Here is a 24,892-nt window from a genome sequence, read left to right on the forward strand (position 1 = left end):
CAGAGCTCATCAGCACCATAGACTGTCCAAAGAGCTCCTCACCACCAGGGACTGTTGACAGAGCTCATCACCACCAGTAATGGTGGACAGCAGAGCTCATCAGCATTAATTATAGTGAACAGAGCTCATTGTTGACGGTGAACAATACAGCTCATCAGCACCAATGACTGTGGGCAGAGCTTATGAACACCAAGGACTGTAGACAACAGAGCTCAGCAGCAACATTGACGGTAGATAAAGCTCATCATCAGCACCAGTGACAGCTGACACAGCTTATCAGCACCACAGACCATTAACAGAGTTATTCACCACCATTGACAGTGGACATAGCTCAGCAGCACCAGTGGCGGTGGACATAGATAATCAGCAATAGTGACAGACCTCATCTGCACCAGTAACGGTGTACAGCAGAGCTCATCAGCACCAGTGATTGTGGCCAGACCTTGATAGCACCTGAGACAGTGGAGAGAGCTCATCAGAGATTGTGGACAGAGTTCATCAGCACCAGGGACTGTGGACAGAACTCATCAGCACCAGAGTGTGGCTAGAGCACCTCATTAGTACCAATGATGGTGCACAGAGCTCATCAGCACAAGTGATAGTCGATAGAACTCAACAGTGACGCTCGACAGAGCTCATCATCAGCACCAGTGACAGTGGACAGAGCTCATGAGCACCAATGACAGTGGATGAAGCTCATCCGCACCAGTAAACAGAGTTCACCTGTGGCACCTGTGATGGTGGACAGAGCTCATCAGCACCAGTGACAGTGGACAGCAGAGCTCATCATCACCGGAGACAGGGGACAGAGCTCACTAGTGATGGTGGACAGAGCTAATCATCTGTGTCAGTGACGGTGGATGGAGCACATCAGTGACAGTGTACAGAGATAACCAGTGACGCTGGACAGAACTTATCATCAGCAACAGTTACGGTGTACAGCAGAGCTGTTCAGCACCAGGGACAGTGGACAGAGCTCATCAGCACAAGTGACAGTGGACAGACGGCAGAGTCATCATCACCAGAGAAAGTGAACAGAGCTCACCGTGACGGTGGACAGAGCTCTTCATCTGCACCAGTGACGGTGGATGGAACACATCAGCAACAGTGACAGTGGACAGAGATATCCAGTGACGGGGGTCAAAGCTCATCATCTGCACCAGTGACTGTGGGCAGAGCAATTCAGCACCGGTGGACAGCAGAGGTCATCAGGACCAGTGACAATGGACAAAGCTCACCAGCACATGGGACAGTGGAGAGAGCTCACCAGTGACAATGCACAGCAGAGCTCATCAACACCAGTGACAGTGCACAGCAGAGCTCATTAGCACCAGTGACGGTGGACAGCAGAGCTTATCAGCACCAGTGACAGTGGATACAACACATCAGCAGCAGTAATATTTGACAGAGTTCATCAGCACCAGAGACTGTGGACAGAGCTAATCATCGCCTCCAGAAACTGTGACCAGAGTTTAGCACCAGTGACAGTGGACAAAGCTCCTCAGGACCAGTGACGGTGGACAGAGCTCATTAGTGATGGTGGACAGCAGGGTGCATCAGCACCAGTGACTGTGGACAGATCTCATCAGCAGCAGTGACAGTAAACAGAGCTCACCAGTAAAAATGGACAGACCTCATCATCAGTACCAGTGATGGTGGACAGACCCTGTGAGACTGTGGACAGAGCTCATCAGCACCAGTGACTGTGGACAGAGCTCATCAGCACCTGTGACTGTGGAGAGAGCTCGTCAGCACCAGTGACGGTGGACAGCAAAGCTCATCAGTACCAGTGACTGTGGACAGAGCTCATCAGCACCAGTGATGATGGACAGCAGAGCTCATCAGCACCAGTGACGGTGGACAGCAGAGCTCATCAGCACCAGTAACAGTGGACACCGCTCATCAGTGACAGTGGACAGAGCTCATCAGTGACTGTGGACAGAGCTCATCAGCACCAGTGATGGTGGACAGCAGAGCTCATCAGCACCAGTGAGAGAGGACAAAGCTCCTCAGGACCAGTGACGGTGGACAGAGCTCATTAGTGATGGTGGACAGCAGGGTGCATCAGCACCAGTGACTGTGGACAGATCTCATCAGCAGCAGTGACAGTAAACAGAGCTCACCAGTAAAAATGGACAGACCTCATCATCAGTATCAGTGATGGTGGACAGAGACTGTGAGACTGTGGACAGAGCTCATCAGCACCAGTGACTGTGGACAGAGCTCATCAGCACCTGTGACTGTGGACAGAGCTCGTCAGCACCAGTGACGGTGGACAGCAGAGCTCATCAGCACCAGTGACTGTGGACAGAGCTCATCAGCACCAGTGACTGTGGACAGAGCTCATCAGCACCAGGGATGATGGACAGCAGAGCTCATCAGCACCAGTGACGGTGGACAGCAGAGCTCATCAGCACCAGTAACAGTGGACACCGCTCATCAGTGACAGTGGACAGAGCTCATCAGTGACTGTGGACAGAGCTCATCAGCACCAGTGATGGTGGACAGCAGAGCTCATCAGCACCAGTGATGGTGGACAGCAGAGCTGACCCGCACCGGACAGAGCTCATCAGCACCAGTGATGGTGGACAGCAGAGCTCACCCGCACCAGTGACTGTGGACAGAGCTCATCAGCACCAGTGACTGTGGACAGAGCTCATCGGCACCAGTAACAGTGGACACCGCTCATCAGTGACAGTGGACAGAGCTCATCAGTGACAGTGGACACTGCTAGTCGCTGCAGGACAGATGATAGAGCTCAACATCTTCAGCACAGCGGCTGCTCAGTGGCTGAGCTGTGGGGGAGAAGGGGGGAGGACAAGGAGAGGGAGGGGGCAGGGCCAGACCGCTTCTGATGTTCTCCCTCCGCTCGCATCGGATAGGCTGAGCCTGCCTCCGTGTCTGCAGCATCCTGACCGGCCGCCTTGCTTCTCCGTTCCCGAGGCTGGCCCGCTTCAGCCCCCGGACTGCACGAGGACCCCCGCCCCTCTGTTCACGCCACCTGAGCTGCTCCTCCTGCGGCCCCCGCCTCCGTCCTCCCCAGCCGAGCTGTGTCCTGCGCTCATCAAGGCCGGGGGTCTCAGCCGAACCTCTGCTGCGCTTCCTCCCCCCTAAGTACCTGGACCCTCCTCTTCCTCGGCAGGCCCCGGCTGCGCGACCTGGCCCCTCACGTGGGCTCAGGCTAGCGCCTTGACCTCCTCCTCTGCCTGACCAGGCGCGGTGTGCGAGTCAGGGGAGGCGCGCTGGCCCGTCATTCGCTGAGGGCTGTGGATCTCCCAGTCCATGCCTCGAGGGGACTCATCTTCCTGTATAGAGGCCCCCTGTCTGAGTTATGTGCGTCTCCGTGCACAGAAGACCGTGGTCACCCCTCCTCTTCTCTTGCTGTGATGACTGTGGATTCCCCTGACCTGTGGTCATTACATCACCTTCTCCCTGGTCTGTGGTTTCGGCAGACCTCCGAGGACTCAGTGATCGTGGCATTCACACTCATGCTTTGAGGACGGGGGGTTTCCTGGCTCCGAGGACGGGGTTCCCCTCTACACAGGACGGTTGGTCCCCCCTTCTATCAGGACCATGGATTTCCCTGCACTGAGGTCTGTGGACTTCCTGCTCTGAGGGCAGTGGACCACTTTCTGTGTTGTCACCGGACCACCTGCCGTGAGGACTGTGGACTCTCAGCTATCGGGTGTGTGACTCGCCCGCTTTAAGCTCTATAGGGTCCCGTTTTAAGGACAGTGCATCAGCACGCTTGGAGGACTGTGGGCTCCGTCACCTCCGGTCTGTGGACTCTTGCTTTCATAGGATCACCGCCACAGGCTGCCCGTGCAGTGAGGACTGTGGATCACTCTGCTCTAAGGACTCAGGTGTGCCCCGCGCTGTGAGTGGTGCTCCCATGCTCTGAGGTCTGTGGATGACTCCTGTGAGGGCTGTGGACTCCTAGCTCGGGGGGCTGGATACTCGCGCCGTCTGCCCTTCTGGAGTGTGGACCCCTGCTGTGAGCGGTCCGTACCCTGCTCTAAGGCCACAGACCCCTCGAGTTGAGTGCAGTGAAGACCCGCTGTGAGGTCTGTGGACGCCCTGTCTGAGGTCTGTGGACGCCCTACTCTGAGGTCTGTGGACGCCCTGTCTGAGGTCTGTGGACGCCCTGTCTGAGGTCTGTGGACGCCCTACCCTGAGGTCTGTGAAGTACCTATTCTCAGGCCTGCCCTGTGACCCCCAACTTTCAGGCCTGTGTCCCCACGCTCCGAGTGGCGTGTCCCCCTCTCTAAGGACCCGGAACCGCCTGCTCCGAGGTCTGTGAGCCTTGCGCCCCGCCCCCGCCGTGAGGTCATGTGAGGCCCGTTCTCTGATGTCTGTGGAAACGGCTGTGAGGACTGTGGATGCCCCGAGGTGTGCGGACCACCTGCTCATCACTGGCCCTGTGTGTCTTCGCGCACCTCCATATAGTGCTTGCTCGGATTGTGGGCGCTACATGCCCGCTAGGATGCCCCTGCTGCAGTGAAGGCCCTGCTCGCACAGAATGTCTCCCCTGCTCTGGCTCTGTCTCTGCGGATCACTGAGAAGTAAGTGCAGCCCTCGCCTCTCACTGTTCGTGTGTGCCCCCCCGCCGCGCCCCCCCCCCCGCCTCCCACCCGCGCCCTTCTCCCCTCTAACTTAACTCAGCGTACCCCCTCTGCGGCGGTGCACCCCTCCTTCACCTCCACCCCCTCCCCTCGCTGTGGAGCCTCGAAGTGACACCAAGCGGCTGAAAGTGCATGAACATTCAAATGTAAGAAGTGGCAAAATGTAACTTAAATGTTATTTAGCACATTTATTAAATGGCATGGAATCATTCACTCTTAACATGGCGCAATCCATCGTAACCAAACCAAACACAAAAAGCATTGCCTGAAACAATAACACAAAAAAGAGTCCAACCATGTCACAGCGTAGCATAACGTCACATAACTTTCCAACACATAGCATAACATGTTATAGCATAGCGCGATCTAATAACGCAGTATAATTTGCCAACATAGGCTCTAGAAGGAAATCATCGCATTTGATATGACAATCATTCCATTGAGATGACGTCACATATCATCTAACAACATACATTATTAGAATAAACAACACCATGTAACAGTCAGACACAACACAGTGTCATTGAACGCATCACATCAGAATACAGAGTAACCATAAACATGATACAATTCAATAATCCACGAATGAAATAACACATTTGAATAAATCAAAGCACGCAAACAATTTAACAGAGCAAAATGTAACGTTAGAAAATGTAAGATAATTTATATCGGACGAATCAAACACAGCGCAGTTTAAATACAACATTGTAGACATGGCATGACGCAGCAAAACCGAACAAGGCACAGCAGACCCGAACATATCTTGCTACATCACGCTGCGACGTGGCATGAAAAAAACGTCATCTTGGCGCTTCCTGCAAAGCGCCCAGAAACTCCCCTGAGACAGCGTGCGAGGCTCTATAAATAACGACGATCTTAGTCCATTTACTACGCATTCCACCTTTCCGTTCCCGTGCCCCTTATATCTGCGCCTCATTATTTACAAACGTATTTTTTTGGGGCGAGGGGGAAGGAGTGGGGGTGTTACTACATTAGTGAAAAAGGCATGCACCTGGGAGAAGGAGGAACATTTGTTGTAAACGGGGCCCAGGGCGAGGAGACATCCCGCGTTGCCCAGGAATGGGTGGGGGAGGGGAAGACGCCGCTGGAATGTGCGACTCCTGCCCTTTCCCGGGGGTTCTCGTCACTTTCGCCGTCAGTTTCCACAACGTTCTAGAATCACGGTCCTGTTTGCCCCACCAGCGGCCGCCTGGTCAACTGGGTGCTCGTGACGTGCCAGCAAGTCCCAGTCCGCCAAGGATTCATGTTTTAAATGTTATTTCATTTTGCCACAGTGCCAGGCTGCGGCAGAAGTGGGTCATTGAAAGCAAATGCTTTTTTATTGCCAATGCAGCAGAATCTTTGCAGGCTGGGCTCGTGCAGCCCGTCAAGTTAATAAGGAGGCGTTGTACAGGGACCCCCGTGGCTGCTATTCCACCACTGCCCCCCGGCCCCCTGCCTGCCCACACACATACCACCCTCTTGCTTTTTCCTCAGGCAAACCCATATTCTAAGAAACCTCGCAGGCACACAAATCACTTCTACTTAATATGCACACCAATAACCCAACACAATTACACCCCCTGCACTAACAAGCACACGGACACACCTGGAGTAAGTAATATCATTCGGGGAAACGAAAAGCGCGAACTCACCAACAAACAGAAATAAAGAACTGAACACACTGAAAGAAACTAACAGACAAACACACGACGGGGGGGGGGGGGGGGGGCTGTGTGTGCGTGGGCGAGAGGCAGCGTGGTTCATTCACACACCCCTCATACATACACAAACACACACAATATTAAACACCAACCCACACAGACACACGCGCGCATTAACAACCCCATAATCAGCAAATACACACGTGTTTCTTTGTGGGTCGGTGGCTATATGTCAAGGGGAAGTTTCTGTTGTATGTTTAAGTGCCGCGCATCTGTAGGTTGGAACAGGTGCGGTAGGGGTGATGGGGGGGGCGGGGGGAGTACCTACAAAGACGAAACAGCACAAGCTTCTATCCATGGGGCCTATTCACAAAGGTAACATCAGACGTAAACTTAAGCCTACAATCACATTTCTATCAGTTTACGCCTGCCAGGGATTCCCAAAGTGATTCTTGATAGACTGGAGAGGATGGGGCTTTGGAACTAGGGGGCCAGGTTCACGTCTTGGAGTCAATTCGACAATATCCTGTGATTCTGGATAAACCACTCCATCTCCCTGTGCCTAAAAAAATAAAAAGCATCTGACCTTTTTTTAATGTAACTGGTGCTCATCTAAAGCGCTCCAGTACCTTCGGGTTGAATTTGGCTACATAAAACAGCAAAAAAAAAAAAAAAAAATATATATATATATATACATATACACACACACAAGCATTTTTGCATTTTTAATGGGCAGTAATCACTGCCACAAGTGCGCCGATCTTCACACCGGTGAATTCCTCTCAGTGAGTGGAAATCGTGGCATACCTGTGTTTTGCCAAGGTGTAGTTGTCCTTGGAGTGTTACGGGCGCCCACAAACAAGTACCTTTGTAGGCGTTCACACACAACAGCCATATGGATACTGGAGTATAGTGCTACTCGCCAAGAAAGTGCTTCAACATCCCATTAGGGGTAACAAGCGCTATATAAATGCAAACCTTTTTTCCGTCTTCTATCCCTCCACTATCCTTTTCAATCCAAATAACTGACTGACATCCACCACTCAAATTACTTTCATGTTTTCACTATACTAATTCATCACTAATCCTTTATGGGTTCCGGAGTAGCATGCTACTCGCCGAAAAAGCGCTTCCATGCCTCGTCAGGGGTAGTAAGCGCTATATAAATGCAATTACAATACAATACAATATGCATTTCCAGACTGTAAACAACTGTATATTTGCTTCAACCAAGTGCTGGTGTAAATACCCTTTCCAGAGTGGGAGAGGAAATGGATCTCCCTCAGATTTGGTGGGTGTTTAGGGGGAGGGGTTTCTCAGGGTGGAAATATCAAAATAAACCAAAAAATGTGCCTCTGCACTGGGGAGTCCGTTTCCTGTGTGAATGGAGAATTGCATGCAGTTGGAATGTATTAAAAACATCGAAATCACACGATTCTCCAAGGAACCCCCAGGGGACCCTGCACCTTGTGTAGCTCTCCATGTGGGTTACTTGAGGAGTTTGCAAATTCCAACCACTCTCTGACGTAGATTTAAAAATCCAGGTGTAGCTTTGCTACTTTTTCTGTGAATAGACCTGTATATTTTTAGGCTAAGCTGATAGTCGTCTTTCTTGAGTGAATGTGACTGTGGTATTGTGCATGTCTGTGGGGGGAGTGGGACTTGTATGTTAATTTGGTGTGGGTCATGTGTCTGTAGCATGAGGAGAGAGTAAGTGCATGTTGTCTTACCTGGAAGTATGCCTGGTATGTGTGGAGTGAGAAGGTTCCCTTTTGTGTGTATGGAGAGTGGGCAGTGAGAATAGTGTTTGCATGTAGAGTGTAGCCTTGTGTATATTGTTTCTAAGTGGGTGTGTTAGTAGGCATAGTCTGTGGATGTGTGGTGCCATAGTGTGCATGATAGTGGATGTGTTAAGCACTGAACATTTGCGCTGGTCAAATGGTGCTGTGAGCTTGTGTGTGTGTTTTGTGTATTTGGATAATAAGGTATGCATGTGTATGTATGGGCTCTCTCTCCTTTTATTTATGGGGGCCGGGTGTTTTTGTTTGTATGTATGGGGACTGCGCAACATGCTTTGCAATGTGTGTCTACAGCTCTGAATTGTGTTTGGTGGTGTGTGTACGTGGAGTGGGCCAGTGTGTCTGGCAGTTTTTATGTAAAGTGGGACGGTGTGTTGGTGATAAGGGAGTTTCAATGATTGCAGGGGAGTGGGGCAGTGTTTATTGTACTGAGCCAATGGAGTGTGGCTGGTTCTCGTCTGAATGGGAAGTGAGGCACTGTGCTTGGCTGTGGGTAGGTGGCCTGGCCCAGTGTGCCTGGTGTTATGTGTATGAATGTGGAGCCTGTGCTCAGTGGTGTGCATGTGAAGTGTGTAGGATGCCTATAGTAAGTGAAAGGGGACTGTGTGTTTGAGTGTCTGTATGTGGAGTGGGGTGGGTGGCTTACTTCTGTGTATTTCCAGTGGCCAGCATGTTCGGTTGTGTAAATGTGGAGGGGTGCAGTGGAATTGAACATTGCGGATGGAGTGTAATCAGTGCTTTATTTGTGGAAAAAAAGTGAGTACAATGGACCAAAGGTTTTTTTTCGACACATTTCGCTAGCACTTCCGAATACAAAGGCGGGCCTCCAAATACAAAGGCTGGCTTCCAAATACAAAGGTAGGTTTCCAAATACAGAGGCTGGCTTCCAAATACAGAGGCTGGCTTCCAAATACAAAGACAGGCTTCCTAATACTAAGGCTGGATTCCAAATACAGAGGCGGGTTTCCAAATACAAAGACAGGCTTCCTAATACTAAGGCTGGATTCCAAATACAGAATCTGGCTTCCAAGTACAGAGGCTGGCTTCCAAATACATAGGCGGGCTTCCAAATACAAAGACAGGCTTCCTAATACTAAGGCTGGATTCCAAATACAGAGGCGGGTTTCCAAATACAAAGACAGGCTTCCTAATACTAAGGCTGGATTCCAAATACAGAATCTGGCTTCCAAGTACAGAGTCTGGCTTCCAAATACAGAGGCTGGCTTTCAAATACAGAGGCTGGCTTTCAAATACAGAGGCTGGCTTCCAAATACAGAGGCGGGCTTCCAAATACAGAGGCGGGCTTCCAAATACAGAGGCGGGCTTCCAAATACAGAGGCTGGCTTCCAAATACAGAGGCGGGCTTCCAAATACAGAGGCGGGCTTCCAAATACAGAGGCTGGCTTCCAAATACAGAGGCTGGCTTCCAAATACAGAGGTGGGCTTCCAAATACAGAGGCGGGCTTCCAAATACAGAGGCGGGCTTCCAAATACAGAGGCGGGCTTCCAAATACAGAGGCGGGCTTCCAAATACAGAGGCTGGCTTCCAACTACAGAGGCTGGCTTCCATCTACAGAGGCTGGCTTCCATCTACAGAGGCTGGCTTCCAAATACAGAGGCTGGCTTCCAAATACAGAGGCTGGCTTCCAAATACAGAGGCTGGCTTCCAAATACAGAGGCTGGCTTCCAAATACAGAGGCTGGCTTCCTAATACTAAGGCTGGATTCCAAATACAAAGGCTGGCTCGTCTTGACTCCACCTCACGCCTCTTTCTTTCACCACCATGCAAGTTTCTTTCTCTTTGTCTCCCTCTTTTTGGTTCTTTGTCATTCCTGCTTCCTTCCTCTTACACCATTTATCTTTTTATTTCTTCTTCCTTCCTTTCCTTACTTTCTCTCTCTTGCTTTTGGGCAAACTCTGATGATGACAAATAAGTTCTAGTCTGCAAAAATTAAAATGAGAGCCAGGGCCACCACCTGCAACCCTGGTTCAAATTAAGCACGGAGTTGAAGAGTGTATCTTTTGTGTTTGGTGTGAAGTGGAACCTTGTGGGTATGGCTGGATTGGCATTCTGGCATTTTTCGGTGGTCTACCAGCCAGAGGGTTGCTTTTAAGCCTGGGTGCTCTGTCATGATATATACAGATGTGAAACATTGGCCTGTAATATGTACCGCTTGGATCAATTTTTGCTAACAATTTCCTTTTAAATGGACGAAATCATTCCTCGACCACCCAACCCCACTGGAGCAGGACAGGCTTGTGCACGAGCCTTCCTCTCGCTGTGCCATGTAGGGCTATTTTAGCATTTTATCCAGGCAGGTGTTGTTACCAGTCTACCACTGCTTGTGAATGGTGCCAGGGATGTAGAAAGGGGCTCAGCTTTTGGTTTAACAGGAACAAGACTGATTTGCATATGGCTGGGTCCGAACTGGAATGGCACGGGGAGCAAAAAAAAAAAAAAACCCGATGGATTTAGGCCCAGATCTCTGTACTGGGGTGAATGTTTGACATTGAGCAGCATTCTGTCCATCAATTGTTCTTTTTGAGATTTTGGTTCTATGCAGTGCTCAACATGTACACAATTTACTCCTGGGTCCCATAAATTGGGGGGAAAGATGTGGCAGCAAATAAACATCAGGCTTATTAATTGATACTAGATGCTGTGTTCAGCTGGACCCCCCCCCCCCCCATCTCCTGCACTGGTTGCATGTTTGCAGATCAGCAGTGAACGTGATTGTGTGTATGTGGAGTGGCTCTGAGTGTGGGTGTCTGACAAAGAGGTGGTGTGCATATATTCTTGTAGTGTAGTGCAGTTGGCCAGCGTGCTTGGTTGTGTATGTGTGGACCTTGGCGTGGTGGGTGGGTGGGGCGTAGGCAGCATGTGTGTGTGGGGGGTGGGTGATACATGTGCAGTAGATGCTTCACTGTGGAGTGTGATATGTGTGGTTGTGCTTTAATGGGGTAGGCAGTGGATTTGATTGTGCATCAAAATGTGTGCTTGGTTAAGTGTATCCGCAAAGGTCTCTGTGTGCTTGTGATATGTGGACAGGGGGATGGGCTATGGACTGGATTTCAATGGAAGGAGGCGATGGTCGTGGTTTTGCCAATGTGGAGAGGGTGGTGTGCTTGGATGAGTGGTTACGAAATGTGATGCTGTCCGGCAAGTGGGTAGCATGCATTGTACGTGTATGCAAAGAGTAGTATGCTCGGTTGTGCCTATGTGGAACTGCCCGCTCTGTACCTGTGTGTACTTCCAGTAGACAGTGTTCTTGTGTTTGCGCCATGACAACAAGAAATTAAGTAGAATACTTGTGTTTGCAGTACAACCATATCATGTATATTTAATGGCTGGTCTGTATGTGCTTGTGTGTGTGGGACGTGTGCTTGCTGTAGCTAGAATGGAGCCGAGCTTTGGGGCATATTATCAAGGGGGTTTATATCCGCTTTTTTGGCTTTAAAAGCCAAGAAAGCGGAGGCAGAGATAAAATTATCTCCCTATTACCTAGCTGTCGCTAACACCAGTTAGCGACAGCTAGTAGGAGATAGCGACCATCTTGGACCCCGCTTTGCATGTCAGTGATATTTATAACTAATGACATGCAAAGTGGGCGTGCCACGATGTTAGCGACTGGAAACAGTCGCTAACATCGCTATCTCCTATTACCAACTTTTGGAGATATTCGCGCTAAGCGCGAATATCTCCAAAAGCTAACACCTGCCCCTGAGCAGTTCTTAGCCATGTTATCCAATGGGAGGTGGATAACATGGCTAAGAGCATTAGCTCGGTAATGCATGAATATCGCTGACTTTTCAGCGATATTCATGCATTTCGGACGATTTTTATCGCTTAGGAGGTAAACCTTAATAATAGCAAGGTTCCTAAGCGATAAAAATCGCCGCAGCTCGGCGATAAAAATATCGCCGCTAAACCAACATAGCGACAATTATCGCTAGTTGTTGGTAATATGCCCCTCTGTACTTGAGGCTTATGTAAATAGAGTAATATGCTTAGCATTTGTAGGTGTGGGGTAGCGTGTTTTGTGTTTATGGTAGATGTTTGGTGTGTGCTTGTGTGTGGGGGCATGTGCTTGTTGTAGGGAGAGTAGAGCAGAACTTTGTGTTTCTGACGTATGTAAATAGAGTAGTATGCTTCGTATTGGTAGTTGTGAGGTAGCGTGGTTTGTGTTTATGGTAGGTGTGTGTTTGTGTTTGTGTGTGTTGGAGGAGTGTGTTTGTTGTAGCTAGACTGGAGCTGAGCTTTGTATTTCTGACGTATGTAAACAGTATGCTTCATTTGTGTAGTTGTGAGGTAGCGTGGTTTGTGTTTATGGTAGGTGTGTGTGTGTCTGTGTGTGTTGGAGGAGTGTGTTTGTTGTAGCTAGACTGAAGCTGAGCTTTGCATTTCTGACGTATGTAAACAATATGCTTCATTTGTGTAGGTCTGAGGTAGTGTGGTTCGTGTTTATGGTAGGTGTGTTTGTGTGTGGGGGACAGTGTGTCTGTTGTAGCTAGAGTGAAGCTGAGCTTTGTATTTCGGGCGTGTGTAACTAGAATAGCATGCTTAGTTAGTTTTGGTGTGAGGTCGCGTGTTTTGTGTTCATAGTAGGTGTTTTGGTTGTGTGTGGTTCTGCATGTATGTTGAGTGTATCAACTGTGTGCCCAAAGTATGGAACAGTGCATATACATTTTGTGTATACCTGTAGTGGTAGGACTAGGTGCACGGGGATGCTGTGTGTGTCTGTGACGTGGGTGTTGCGTTTATATATGTGAAGTAAGCAGTGTGCTGCGTGTGCTTCTGTACGTGATTAGAGTGTGGGAAGTGGGCAGAGTGGCTGGCTGTGAGGGCGCGCATGCGTAGAAAGCGCTAATGCTGAAGACACAGACAGTCCACATTAACCATCTCCATCACCCAAGACACACTCACTGCACGGCCCATGCGGGATGCTGGTACCCACAAGTGAGTCACGCATCCCCTGGGCTCATGCACACGTGACCACACAGGCAAACTCCTGCCCTGCACAAGCCCTGCACCAAGGAGTGGTGTGGCTCACTGGTTAGAGGCGGCAGACCCGGAAGCTGAGAACTGCCCGGGACCAGGGTTCAATTCCCGACGCGGCAGGGTCGTGGACCAGGGTCAGCGGACTCGATAATTCTCGCCTCGGTGCCTACTCTAACCAGGGATCACACTCGGCAACTCTGGGCATTAGCTTGCCTCATCTCTACAACGATTCAGAAGAGGGGGTGGTCAAGCAAGCCGGGCCGAAGACGGCTGAAATGCCAGAAACCGGCCCCCGGTAGCTTGTTTCCTTCCCAGTATAAGAATTGGCTTGGTAGTTTGGTCTGCCCTGTTCCCATGATGCACTGGGCCAGGGTCAGACTAATTTGCATATAGCCAAGTTCTGAGCTGGGATGGTGCAGTGAGCTAAAAAACGGTGATGGATCAAGCCCTGATCTTTGGACTGGGTAAGAGTGGTCTGCTTAATTCAGACACTCTGTTCATCACCACCCCCTTTTCTGAATCATCTCTACAACGGCCCCCCACATTCGCCGGGGATGCCTGGTTTCACCTTGGAGATACCCAGTAGGGACCATCTCACAGGGATAGCCAGGACGGGTTCCCCAGTGGTCTATAGCGCCACGACGCCTCAGGGCTGCAGTGCGCTTTACAAGACACATTACATTCCATTCTCTGTAACAGAGCAAAGGCCAGTGGTTACATTGGGCCCAGACGCTGTCCAAGTGATAATTTATTGCGATCCATTGATGAGTCACCCCTCATGTATACATGTATACTTCAAGGTGCTAGGGACTGACATAATGCTATCCCTGACCTTTACTTTGAGTGAGACTGGGGAACATGACTCACAAGATAAAGCAGTTAAGTGGGTTTTGAAAGCCCTCTACTGTGAAAATGTGCACATTGCAGCGCTCACTGGAGCATGGCTGGCCTTTGGCGTGTAGCAGAGCAGGCCAGAAAAAAAGGGGAAAAAACACACGATCCAGCGATGAAATAAGCACTCTCAACTCCGACTTTTAAATTACCCTTTTTAAATTAACATTTTATATTTTGTGCTTTCTGTACTTTGCCCCACTCGACTGAAATAGACTAAAAAGAAATTAATTCAGGGAAAGACGCCCTTTCAGCTCAACTAATCTTCTCTGCTTGGCTTCCACGCCATTTTTAATTGAAGGAAAAACCCCACTTGCATTGTATTATATTGTAATTGCATATATATAGCGCTTACTACCCCTGACAAGGCTTCAAATCGCTTTTTCGGGGAGTAACACGCAACTCCGCAACCCATAAAGGATTAGTGTTGAATTAGTATAGTGAAATATGAAATTAATTTGAGTGGTGGATAGGTTAGTCAGTTATTTGGATTCAGAGGATTGCGGAAGGATAGAAGAGGGAAAAAAGGTTTGTTTTTGTAAAGCTCTTGTTAACCCTGATGGGGTTTTAGAGGGCTTTTTTGGCGAGTAGCACACTACTCCGGAAATCCATAAAGGATTGGTGGTGAATTAGTATAGTGAAATATGAAAGTAATTTGAGTGGTGGATATTAGTCAGTTATTTGGAGTGAGAAAGATAGTGGAGGGATAGAAGAGGGAAAAAGGTTTGCATTTATATAGCGTTTGTTAACCCTGATGGGGTGTTGAAGCGCTTTTTTGGCGAGTAGCATGCTACTTCTGAACACGTAAAGGATTAGTGTTGAATATTCACGATTTACGTCATGGCATTGACGGTGAGACTGGTGGTGTCTATGATCACTTGAAAAAGAGAAGGGTGGGACCGGGCTCCGATATTTAAGCAGGTCCTGCACACATGGCTCTGAGGAGAACATGTCAACAAGGAGAGTGTGGTTCCTAAAGTGAGGATGGAAGGGGAAGGGTAAAAGACAGGTCTTTTTCCATGTTGCCCTCACACACCCAAAGAGGTGTCATGCTTCATCATTGGGCCTTGCTCCTCGTCGGGCCGGCGCTGCAATGCCCGACGGGCTCACCGTAAATGGGGCTCTTTGCTGGAGATCTTTTTAGAAGAAGCTGTAGGGTGTGTGTGGGTAAGGGGACAGTGGAGGTTTTGTGCAAGTGAAGTTAAATCTAAACTAAGTCAGGGTCAGTCCTATTCTCAAAGAACTTTAATGATTTAGGTAGATCCTGCCTGAATAAAATGAAATGGGCACCCTGTGGGAATGTGATGTTCCTAACGGGTAGTCACTGAGGTGGGGGTAGACATGTTTCGTGCCTAGTTGTTCCTAAAGAATTTAGTGGCACTTCTTCAGGACCTATGTGAAAGTGTAGTGCACAACTAATAACAGGCTCCAATTAATTTCAAAGGTAGCCTGGTGTGGGCCCTAGTAGTCCTGTACTGGGCGGTTGGAGACTGGTGGAAAAGAAAAAAATGACAAGGGGTATGTTATAGAACAGGGGGGGGGGGGGGGAGGGAAAAATTTACCAACAATTCGGGATCAAGAGTTTTCTTAAAATAATTTCATAAAAGGGAACAACCCAATCTACAATGGATTTGTTTAGGACTCATGGGGAGCTGTGGGGCGCCCTTATTTGGAAAGATTCGGACTGTGAAGGATAGTAGGGGTACACAGGGCGGTGGACGGTGCATTGATGCGAATAGTCAGCCATTAGGGGCTAGTGGTTAGTTCAGGTTCATGAGGCGAAGAACCCTCTTTAACCATTCTCATAGTAGCCGTAGTTCAAATGACAATGTTACGAGTATCCTCGTGTCTCGTGGGGTTTATTGTTGAATGGTCAGCCGGTATGGTCATATCAATCAATTAAAGTATGCCAGTGCGGATCGTATAATGTGTGTGCCCAACCCACGATAAGAGAATGGGCTGTTGTCAGACGTTAGCGAGCCCCCGGTTGCATTAACAGCTGTGGGGTGGAGGCTCGTGAGGTAAAGGGGCGGGGATCGGTCGCAGTAAGAACATGTGTGGTCATAACTAAGCATGCACCAATTGAGACCGCATTGTTGTAATATTTTAACAAGTTTGGGCATGCGACCTAATACACACCCATCGCGGACATGCACTGAAAAGGTCTGCAACCGTGGATGTGTATAACAGACATGCGGCCAACACACATACATTAAATAAAGCATTTTAGAAAATAATAATCCACATTTGTAAAGCGCAAACACTCACCCGTAAGGGTCTCTAGGCGCTGGGGGCCGTCAGAAAGATTAAGCAAGCTATTGCCCAGAGTCACATGGTGCTGGGCTGACCTGCCACCGGTGCCGGGGATCGAACCGTGATCCCCAGATTCCAACGTCAGTCACCCTGGCCGCGCCACACCTCTTACTGCGCACAATCGCCAAACAAAGCATTGGAGCATGGGCGTCCGCAGGGGGGGGGGCAAGGGGGTGCGCTTGCCCCCCCCTGGATCGCCGGTCTATCCGGTGCTGGCCCAGTCACAATGTGATATTATCGCTTAGGCAGCGCACATTGCTGTAGCAGACCCCATGTGTTCCGAGCAGGTAGGCCATCAACATTCCTTTAATCCCTAATTTTCACACCTACAGCAGGCTGTGCTGTTTCCCTGCGAGAAGCCCCAGGAGTTTAAACGTTCCCTCACTTGGGACCTCTCGCACTTCTTTGAACTCTAGAGGCTGCAGCAGCCCCTCCCCGGCCTTGAGCAGACTGTGGACAGGCCCATTGTCATTCTATCTGCTGCTGATCATCGCATAAAGAATGACAATGGGCCGTCTGCCTTTTAAGGGCCTTGAAGGCCAGTGCTTGGAGGCAGTAGATTATACCACCCACATCTGAGCAAAAAAAAAAATCTACTATTAGATCCGTTAGCTTTTTTTTTTAGCCTAAACTGTTTAGCTCGTGTTTATTTTTTATTTGTAAATATTAATCATTACTTCTGAACCGAGTTTCCCAGCCTCATGTTCTCACATATTGCATTGCAGTAGTCTAGTTGTGCAAAACTGCATGAAGCTGGGAAACTCAGTTCAGAAGTAATGTTTAATATTTTAGTAACAAAATAAATACGAGCTTAAACATAAAAAAGCAAACGGAAATTAGATCCTCAAACACTGAAGTTAAATTTTTGCCCCCCCCTGGAAACATTTCTGCGGACGCCCATGTTGGAACATATACTTTTTGAAGGTAAACAACCAGCATTTGGTTCTGCAGCGTTTCCACTCAGGGGTGTGTGAGGGCAACATGGAAAAAGACCTGTCTTTTCCCCTCCCCCTTCCATCCTCACTTTAGGGACTGCACTCTCCTTGTTGAAACGGCGTCTATGATCAGTCATTCGACTGGTGACATCACGGAGGTTATCGAGAATTGCACGCATGCTTTAACCAGGGCTTCCGCTGATGGCGCTGACGATCACAGTAACAGCAATTTTACATATAATGTCATTACAGTGGAAGAGGTGTGGCGCAGCGGCCAGGGGGGTGGCTGACTACGTAGCGCGGGGCTAAAGGTTCGATCCCCAGCGCCGGAGGCAGCTCAGCTCATCACCATGTAACTCTGGGCAATAGCTCCCTTAATCTCCCGGACCGCCCCAGTGCCTGGAAACCCTTGAGCGTTGATTAGTTCGAGCTTTACAGATACCGGGCATGGGGTCCGACAGACATAATAATCGCTGTTAGTATGCCATTGATTGATACGCATGTCATGCAGGTGTAGTCACTGAAAAGTGCATGTGTGATGTCCTTGGTGATTCAACAACGACGCCATCGGGGATGCCACAGAGTGCTCACTGAGTGGATCACGTGATCAGTGATATTGTTGACCATGGTACTGGTGAAGATGGCAACCATGTAATCCGAGGTGTCTTGTGATGGTGTAGATGAGATAAAGTACCCCGACCTTGCCTGGGGCGTATGTTAGAATTTCGAGGACAAAGATATCGATCTGCCAAAATACTGCATAGGTAAGTAGAGTTAGGAATAGTATAAACAAGAGTGGAGTTAGGAATAGTGAATTCATTATTATCTCTACACGCTTCCCTGCAGAATATGGTGGGGGTTGATATCCTGGCCAGGAGACTGTGGCATGGTGATATTAAAATCTGAATATTCTGGTAGAAATTCCGTAATGGCCTTCACGGCTGAATTTTGTAACTTTAAGAAGCAGCCAGCATGACGAGACAGGGCTTTAAAACCAGCTCTTTCCCGAATACATATGTAAGTGCATGAATAAACCCAAGGGAAGGCCCTGTACAGCACATCCCAGGAGCTGTGTTTCTTGAGATGTTTGTGCGGATTGTAAGATAGAGGCATCTGGTTAGTTTACCTTCCATAGCAGACCCCAAGGGGAAGTTATTTTTATGCGCCGATCTTATCCAATCAGAATCCGTCTTTGGTCCGCAGAATATCGTAAGATTGTCGGCTCGGAGCCTGGCAGGCAGCAGCAGCCGCGGTGGGCTTGTGTTCTGGGCCCTGAGGAAAGCCGCAGAAGGCGTCTGTGGGGGCTGCTGGGCTCGAGGGAGCAGCACACCGGTCCCTTCGAAGCACATTGGTTTGCTGCTACAGAGTACCAATGCCCCCGGGTATTTGCTCTACAGTATTAGAATGTTTCAGGAGCATCTCTTCTGAACTCTGTTTAAAACCTACCGATTCGACGCTAATAGATTTGGAAACGTGGGCTGTGAAGTTAATGCCATGGTTGGTTATGTAAAAACTTTACTTGGGAGGAGAGCCTTCACCCCAGCACACAGGGCACAAGTCCTAAAAAATCGAAGTGGGGGGACACCGACGTCACGACAGGAAGTGATGTCACGAAAGGTGGCTTGCACCATCAGACTCGTTGCCTCCCCTCGCTCACCCCTTAGATGCGATTGCATCAGAGAAGCCAGCGCGTGAGCAGCGTTCTGATTGAGGTCTGATCTCGCCCCAGAGAGGCCAAAGAGTGAATGTGTGGCTCCATTTGCTCCAGTTATCGAGCTCCCGGTAAAATAAGTGGGGGGTCGCCGTCCACCCGCGTGGTACCCCGACTCGAGCCCTGCTAGCACACAGCCCTTCTAGACATTGTTGGACACCTTCTGCAGTGCAGTATGTGGCCGATATTGAAAAAGGGTCTCTGAGAGCAGGAATGCCTCAGGTCGAGGAAGCTGCCAGGCGGGAAGAAATCCCACTGACTGGGCCCCAGCCCTTCCATGTGTTATAGAAGCCCTGGTCTATCAGGAGCGCTGCCAATTCCTATACAGACAGCCCTGCCTCTGTTGAATGTCTCCACTTTTATAACCGCGAATGCTCCCCAACCCTCATGTGGAGAACACTGTATCACCCCCATACACCTGCAAACAGTGCCTATGCTGAAAACATGCTACATTGGCCTAACAAGGGACACTGACTGCCAAGCTCGATGCAAAACTGGAACGTCTTTTGCAAAAGCCACACTTACACCCAACACACTCCAAAGATATTTGTCTGAATCAAACTCGTGTCACTTTCATATAAATGAGACGTGGGTCCCGGGCTCACTGTGCCACTGGATTCAAACTATCCTGGCTGATGAGGGCTGAAACTCCGCTAGGATGCTTGTTTCCGGTCCAAGGAGGACCTGGCTTGGCAGTTCGGGCTGGACTGTTCTCATGAGGCACAGGGTCAAGACTGATTTGCATATGGCCAGGGCTAAACTGGGGTGGCATGTTGAGCAAAAGAACAATGGATTTAACCCGGATGTCTTGACTGGGGGCGAATGCTTTGATTTGGTGTGCATTCCATCCATCAAATGTGTGTCTTTTGTTTTCTGCCCTAATGGTAGAAGGCACCTTATACATGCAGACATCATACCGTCATGCAACATATTAAAAGAGACAGGAAAACTTTTGAAGAGGATATGGCCTAATGGCTAGACCGGTCAACCTCGAAGTTGAGAAACCAGATTCGAGTCTCTACAGGGTTGCTCAACATCCTGTAATTCTGGGCAAATCACTTAATCTCCCTGTGCCTAAAAAAATGAATGTGTTTGTCGGTGCTCATGTAAAGCGCTCTGATACCTTCAGGTTGAGTTTGTGTTACATAACTCCCCACCACCCCCCAAAAAAGCATTTAGTCTTTGAAAGTATTCCTAACAGGCATTTACAAAGCCATCACAATCAGCATCCCCACTTATCTTGCAGGCAAGCTCACCACCTCTGGTGGTTCTCGGCCCTCCACCCAGGACACCATCAGACTGCCGACTAAGAAGTGTAAAAAAAGAGAAAACAAGACAACAGGCCATTTCCATCGATTGCACCTAGGATCTGGAACACCATCCAAGTATCTATCAGAACCGCCAGAACGCTGCTCCAATTTAGGAAAGAGATGAGCACACGCCTCTTAAGAGAAAACTATCTCACAATGCATTAACCGTCTACATCTTCCTATTATTCGCCGACTTCATCCCTGTTTTTGACCCCGTACAGCACTCTGCTCCCTTTTGGTTAGATTCACTCTTAAGTCTATCATCATGCATACTAATGTTAGCAATGTGCTGCAGTCACTCAGTTTATTGATATTTATATGTAATGCAAATTGGAACTTTTGCTCACGTAGCACGTCATAACATAAAAGTAATCACTACCTACTGTAATGTGAACTTACAAACCGTGAAAATGAATAAAGTTTGTGTTAGGTTTGCGCTATAGAAATACCATACACATACATACACTTAGGCCACATAGGAGGCAGTTACTAATTGAGACATTTCTGGAAGAAAAGATGTGATTTTTCTGCTTCAGTATGAACAGGAATATTCTGCAATTAATGAGCAGCAAAACATGAACCCTACTACAATACCAGTGGCCATTAGCAACTGGTTGTAAGGAGGCTCATTCTGATGTAGCAAACATTGCTGTAATGAATACTCGGATGAATATCCGCCTATCAAGGCACACCTCCACCTGAGCATCCACATTCGCAGTTTGCTTGCATTACGACTCCTGTCCCACAAACAGCTGTAAATTGCGTATAATGCACGTCCCAATGGGTGAAGTTTCCCAAGCGAAGCGTATGTTGACAAGCTTTAAAACTTACACTTTGCACAGGGTTACCATCTAGCCTTAGCAGGTGCTAACTATTGCATGAATTGCAAACCCAATATAGGTTACAAGCATTTATGCATTCCCTTGCGTACCACAGAGGAAGAGACATCCTATGGCCATCCCCTTTCCTGTGAGACTCGCAAGGGTAAGGAAGCTTGCATTGGGTTTCCTATTGGCGATCACAGGTCGCAAAGTGCCCTTGTGCCTAGTAAATTGGGATTTTGCATTTCAAAAGTCAGTTGTACTAACTTGGCCAATGCCTAGATGCATCAGGGCTGGAGAGTTGTAATTACCTTTGCATATGCAGACCTTTTCACCAACGAGCCACATTACAGAAACAATGCATTGGTAACATTAAAAAAAGGCAGTAAATTGATTTGCATAATTTGTGGTGCTTCTGTAGATTGTAATGGGGCAACAATATTTACTATAATCCACAGTATAGAAAGATTTTTGCACTGGGGCAGAAACTGAAGAAAAGTTACAACATATATTGCTTAATAAATCATTTATAAGTAGTAGTGGTAGAAATATTAGAAAGAAAGTGGTCATGGATACGGTAGTGTGAAAATAGATCAAGATTACTTTGGGCCTTGATGAGCTCGAAAGACGGAATTTAAATGTTTGCAGACCCACTGTAGTCTCTTCTTAGTTCTGGCCTCTTGATATACCTCCATAAGAAAATGGTTGTCCAGAGATTTAAATTTTTGATTTGTGTTTTTGTATCATTAAAGAAGTAATTTAGCTTGAGTAGACATTGCTAATCTGCCCCAAATTTTCTGGATGAAATGTTTAAAATGTTGGATGTGTGGCAGTGATGATGTAATATTTAAGGAACCCTGAGAGCTATATACTTCATTTTGGTGTCAAAACATAGGTTTTAGGGGTCAAGTAGATCTAAGGTCTGCTCCCAGCTGGCGGTGGCATAGTCAAAGCTCCCGCCTGCTAGGAGCAGACTTTGTTTGCTCCCACTTGTTGGGAGACTAAAAAATGCTCTTGCCAAGTGGGAGCAAACACAGGGGCATATTATCAAGCCTGTGCGCTAAAATTATCGCCGCTTTATCGGCCGAAAACGGCAGATAAAGCGGCGATAATGGGCTTGATAATATGCTCTATGGAATTCCAATCGAAGCACATGTTAGATGTGAAGACATCTAACATGTGCTTCGATTGGAATTCCATAGAGCATATTATCAAGCCCATTATCGCCGCTTTATCGGCCGTTTTCGGCCGATAAAGCGGCGATAATTTTAGCGCGCAGGCTTGATAATATGCCCCACAGTTTTCCTGGCTCATGCTGGTGCAGGCAGGAAAGCTGCCATGTCCCGGGTTTGACTCTCTGGGACATAGCTAGTGAGCCGGCCCCGGAGAATGAGATCTCTGGGGCCATTAATGGCTCAGCCACTCAGGCGCACTCCCTTTCCAAAAGTTTGGTGGACAATTCATTTTTTGGCCCCAGGAGAGTATTCTTACCCTACCCCCTTTTATATATTTTTTATAAACTTGTTCAAGAGAGGGGACTAAGCCCCCTGGTCCCGTAATCGCTGCCAGCAACATTTTTCTCGTGTTGCTGGCAGTCAATGAGAGTGCTTGCAGACCCCAGCAGGAGCGGGATGACCTAAAGGAAATAAAGCTCACTGGGCTAATCAGAATGCTTTATTTTTAAATTGGCCCTCCCGCAAAAGTCTCTTGGGCCTCTCATAGTCTCAACGTCAAGATTTACAATTATTGTTAAACCTTAATTTCTCAAAAGCTACTGAACAGATTTACACCAAGTCACAAAAGCCCAATAAGCGATCTAGCTTCCTGCTAAATTTGGTGTAATTCTGTTCAGCAGTTTTTGCTGTAGCCTTGTCTACAGAAGTGTATGGAAAATGCATGGGGATATTGCCTTTTGGGACCACTTTTTTCTCTGCCCCGCTTGACAGATCACCCCAAAACTTTCCATGCACAAATTAGTCAAAATGTTGCACCATTTTGTAAAGTTTTGTGGATATATATATATATATATATTTTTTTTTTTCACTGAAAAAAAAGGTTAAAGTAATGTTATAGTTTGGTGTGATTAAATGATCAATTATTTTTAAAACTGGGAATTTCGCTGACCAAAAATCTAAGATCAAAGTAACGTTAGGTGAATATGTCAGTGACTACATTAATGTTTTAAGATAAGAGAAGTCACATATATTTACCAGTTATAGCTAGCAGAGCTAACTATAACTTGCGCCCACACTATGCACTGCTTATGACCTCACGTATTACATCACTCATGACATGTTCTATGACATGACATAATTTGTGATATATATATATATATATATATATATATATATATATATATATATCACAAATATATATCTATATATATGCAAAAAAGAAGAAGAGAACTCTGGGTAGTTCTGAAGTTTAGGTGGAGTGCATCTCCTGTATAGAGCACACTACAACACCAGCAGCAGTCTAAATTTGCTCACCTCAAATGTCTGCTTTTCTATCAAAGTCTTTAAGCATAAGATAAGCGCGATGCCATCAGTCAAGTTGTAAAATGACAATACCCTTTTACCACTCCAGGCACAGTATTACAGCTTTGAATTGGTAAAGTACCGACCAAGCCAACCTGAAATGAATAAAAGCAACCCCTGACTCATCTTTCACTATCATTATAGCTCTTCAGAGAGGTTTAGCTTTGTCCAGGCGCAAGGTAGCTCCCAGTATAAGTCAAAACAATACCATTTCAGGCATAGAGTGACGAATAAATTATGCAAAAAAGAAGCAGAGAACTCTTCGTAGTTCCCAAGTTTAGGTGGAGAGCAGCTCCAGTATAGAGCACCCTCAACACCAGTGACACTCTAAATTGGCTCACCTTAAATGTCTGCTTTTCTATAAAAGTGTTTATGCATGGGATTAGCACAGTGCCATCCATGCCGAGATAAAAAGGGACAAAGGGGGATATTTACAACAAAATGTCGGAGCCCGGTGTTATGCCAAATTTGGTAACGCTGTGCTCCAAATATTTTTAAACACAGGGATGCGCCGTATTTACAAAAATATGGTGCACCCCTGTGTTTCCCCCTAGCACTGGCACAAATAAAGCTGCCTAACGCCAGCGCAGGCACCCGTGCGCCATGTTGCAAGGGTGCCTGCGGTGCAGGAGCAATTATTCATGTGCAGGATGGGACACCTTCCTTCACATAAACAATCTTGAAAGGCGATTTGCTCTTTCTAAGTGTGCAGCACACATGGAAAGAGCAAAAAACGAGGAGAAATTAATAATATTTCCACATATTGCCAGTATAAGTCCAGGTATTCCCGGGTCTTATATTTTGGGCGCTGTCCCATCATTGTAAATATGGGGCAGCGTAAAAAAGCAATAGGTGTTGCAACGAAATGCCCACTACATCATCCATTGCACACCCCTTTCACGCAAAGTGAATCGTGAAACAAAGCCTTATTTACAAGGTGGCGCTAAGCCACGTTAAGTGGCTTAACGCCGCTTTGTAAATAAGGAGAAGGGCATATTGCCACCAGAACATCACTAAAAGTGACGTTTTGGTGGTGATATCGCCTTGTGAAAATGCCCCTAAATATTTAGCCATTTCTACAGCAAAGTCTTTAAGCATAAGATTAGCAAAGTGCCATCCACGCCACGCATTCACCTTATCAGTGATAATCCTCGATTGCACTATGGGGAAGATCATGAGGCCAGATGTACTCCATTTTAATGGTAGCAAATTCTCCAATTCTGCATCTTCCCATTTTTCATCCCCTCTGACTGATTGTATCTGAACTTACAATGTTGCGTGCCCCCT

At 47.7% G+C, this 24,892-nt stretch overlaps 1 protein-coding gene across 1 annotated transcript in view; it reads left to right on the forward strand.

The window, feature by feature from the left end:
- The first annotated feature begins 2,949 nt into the window (after positions 1–2,949).
- The window catches only part of CHRNB2 (cholinergic receptor nicotinic beta 2 subunit), a 192,535-nt gene continuing 170,592 nt past the window's right edge, over positions 2,950–24,892 (forward strand). The window contains exon 1 of the mRNA XM_086947599.1: positions 2,950–4,562. Coding sequence (XP_086803725.1) covers positions 4,520–4,562 — 43 coding nt within the window. The 5' untranslated portion in view covers positions 2,950–4,519. The remainder of the gene's footprint in view (positions 4,563–24,892) is intronic.

The sequence above is a fragment of the Lissotriton vulgaris genome, chromosome 12 (assembly GCF_964263255.1).
Source record: "Lissotriton vulgaris chromosome 12, aLisVul1.2, whole genome shotgun sequence".
NCBI lineage: Eukaryota > Metazoa > Chordata > Amphibia > Caudata > Salamandridae > Lissotriton > Lissotriton vulgaris.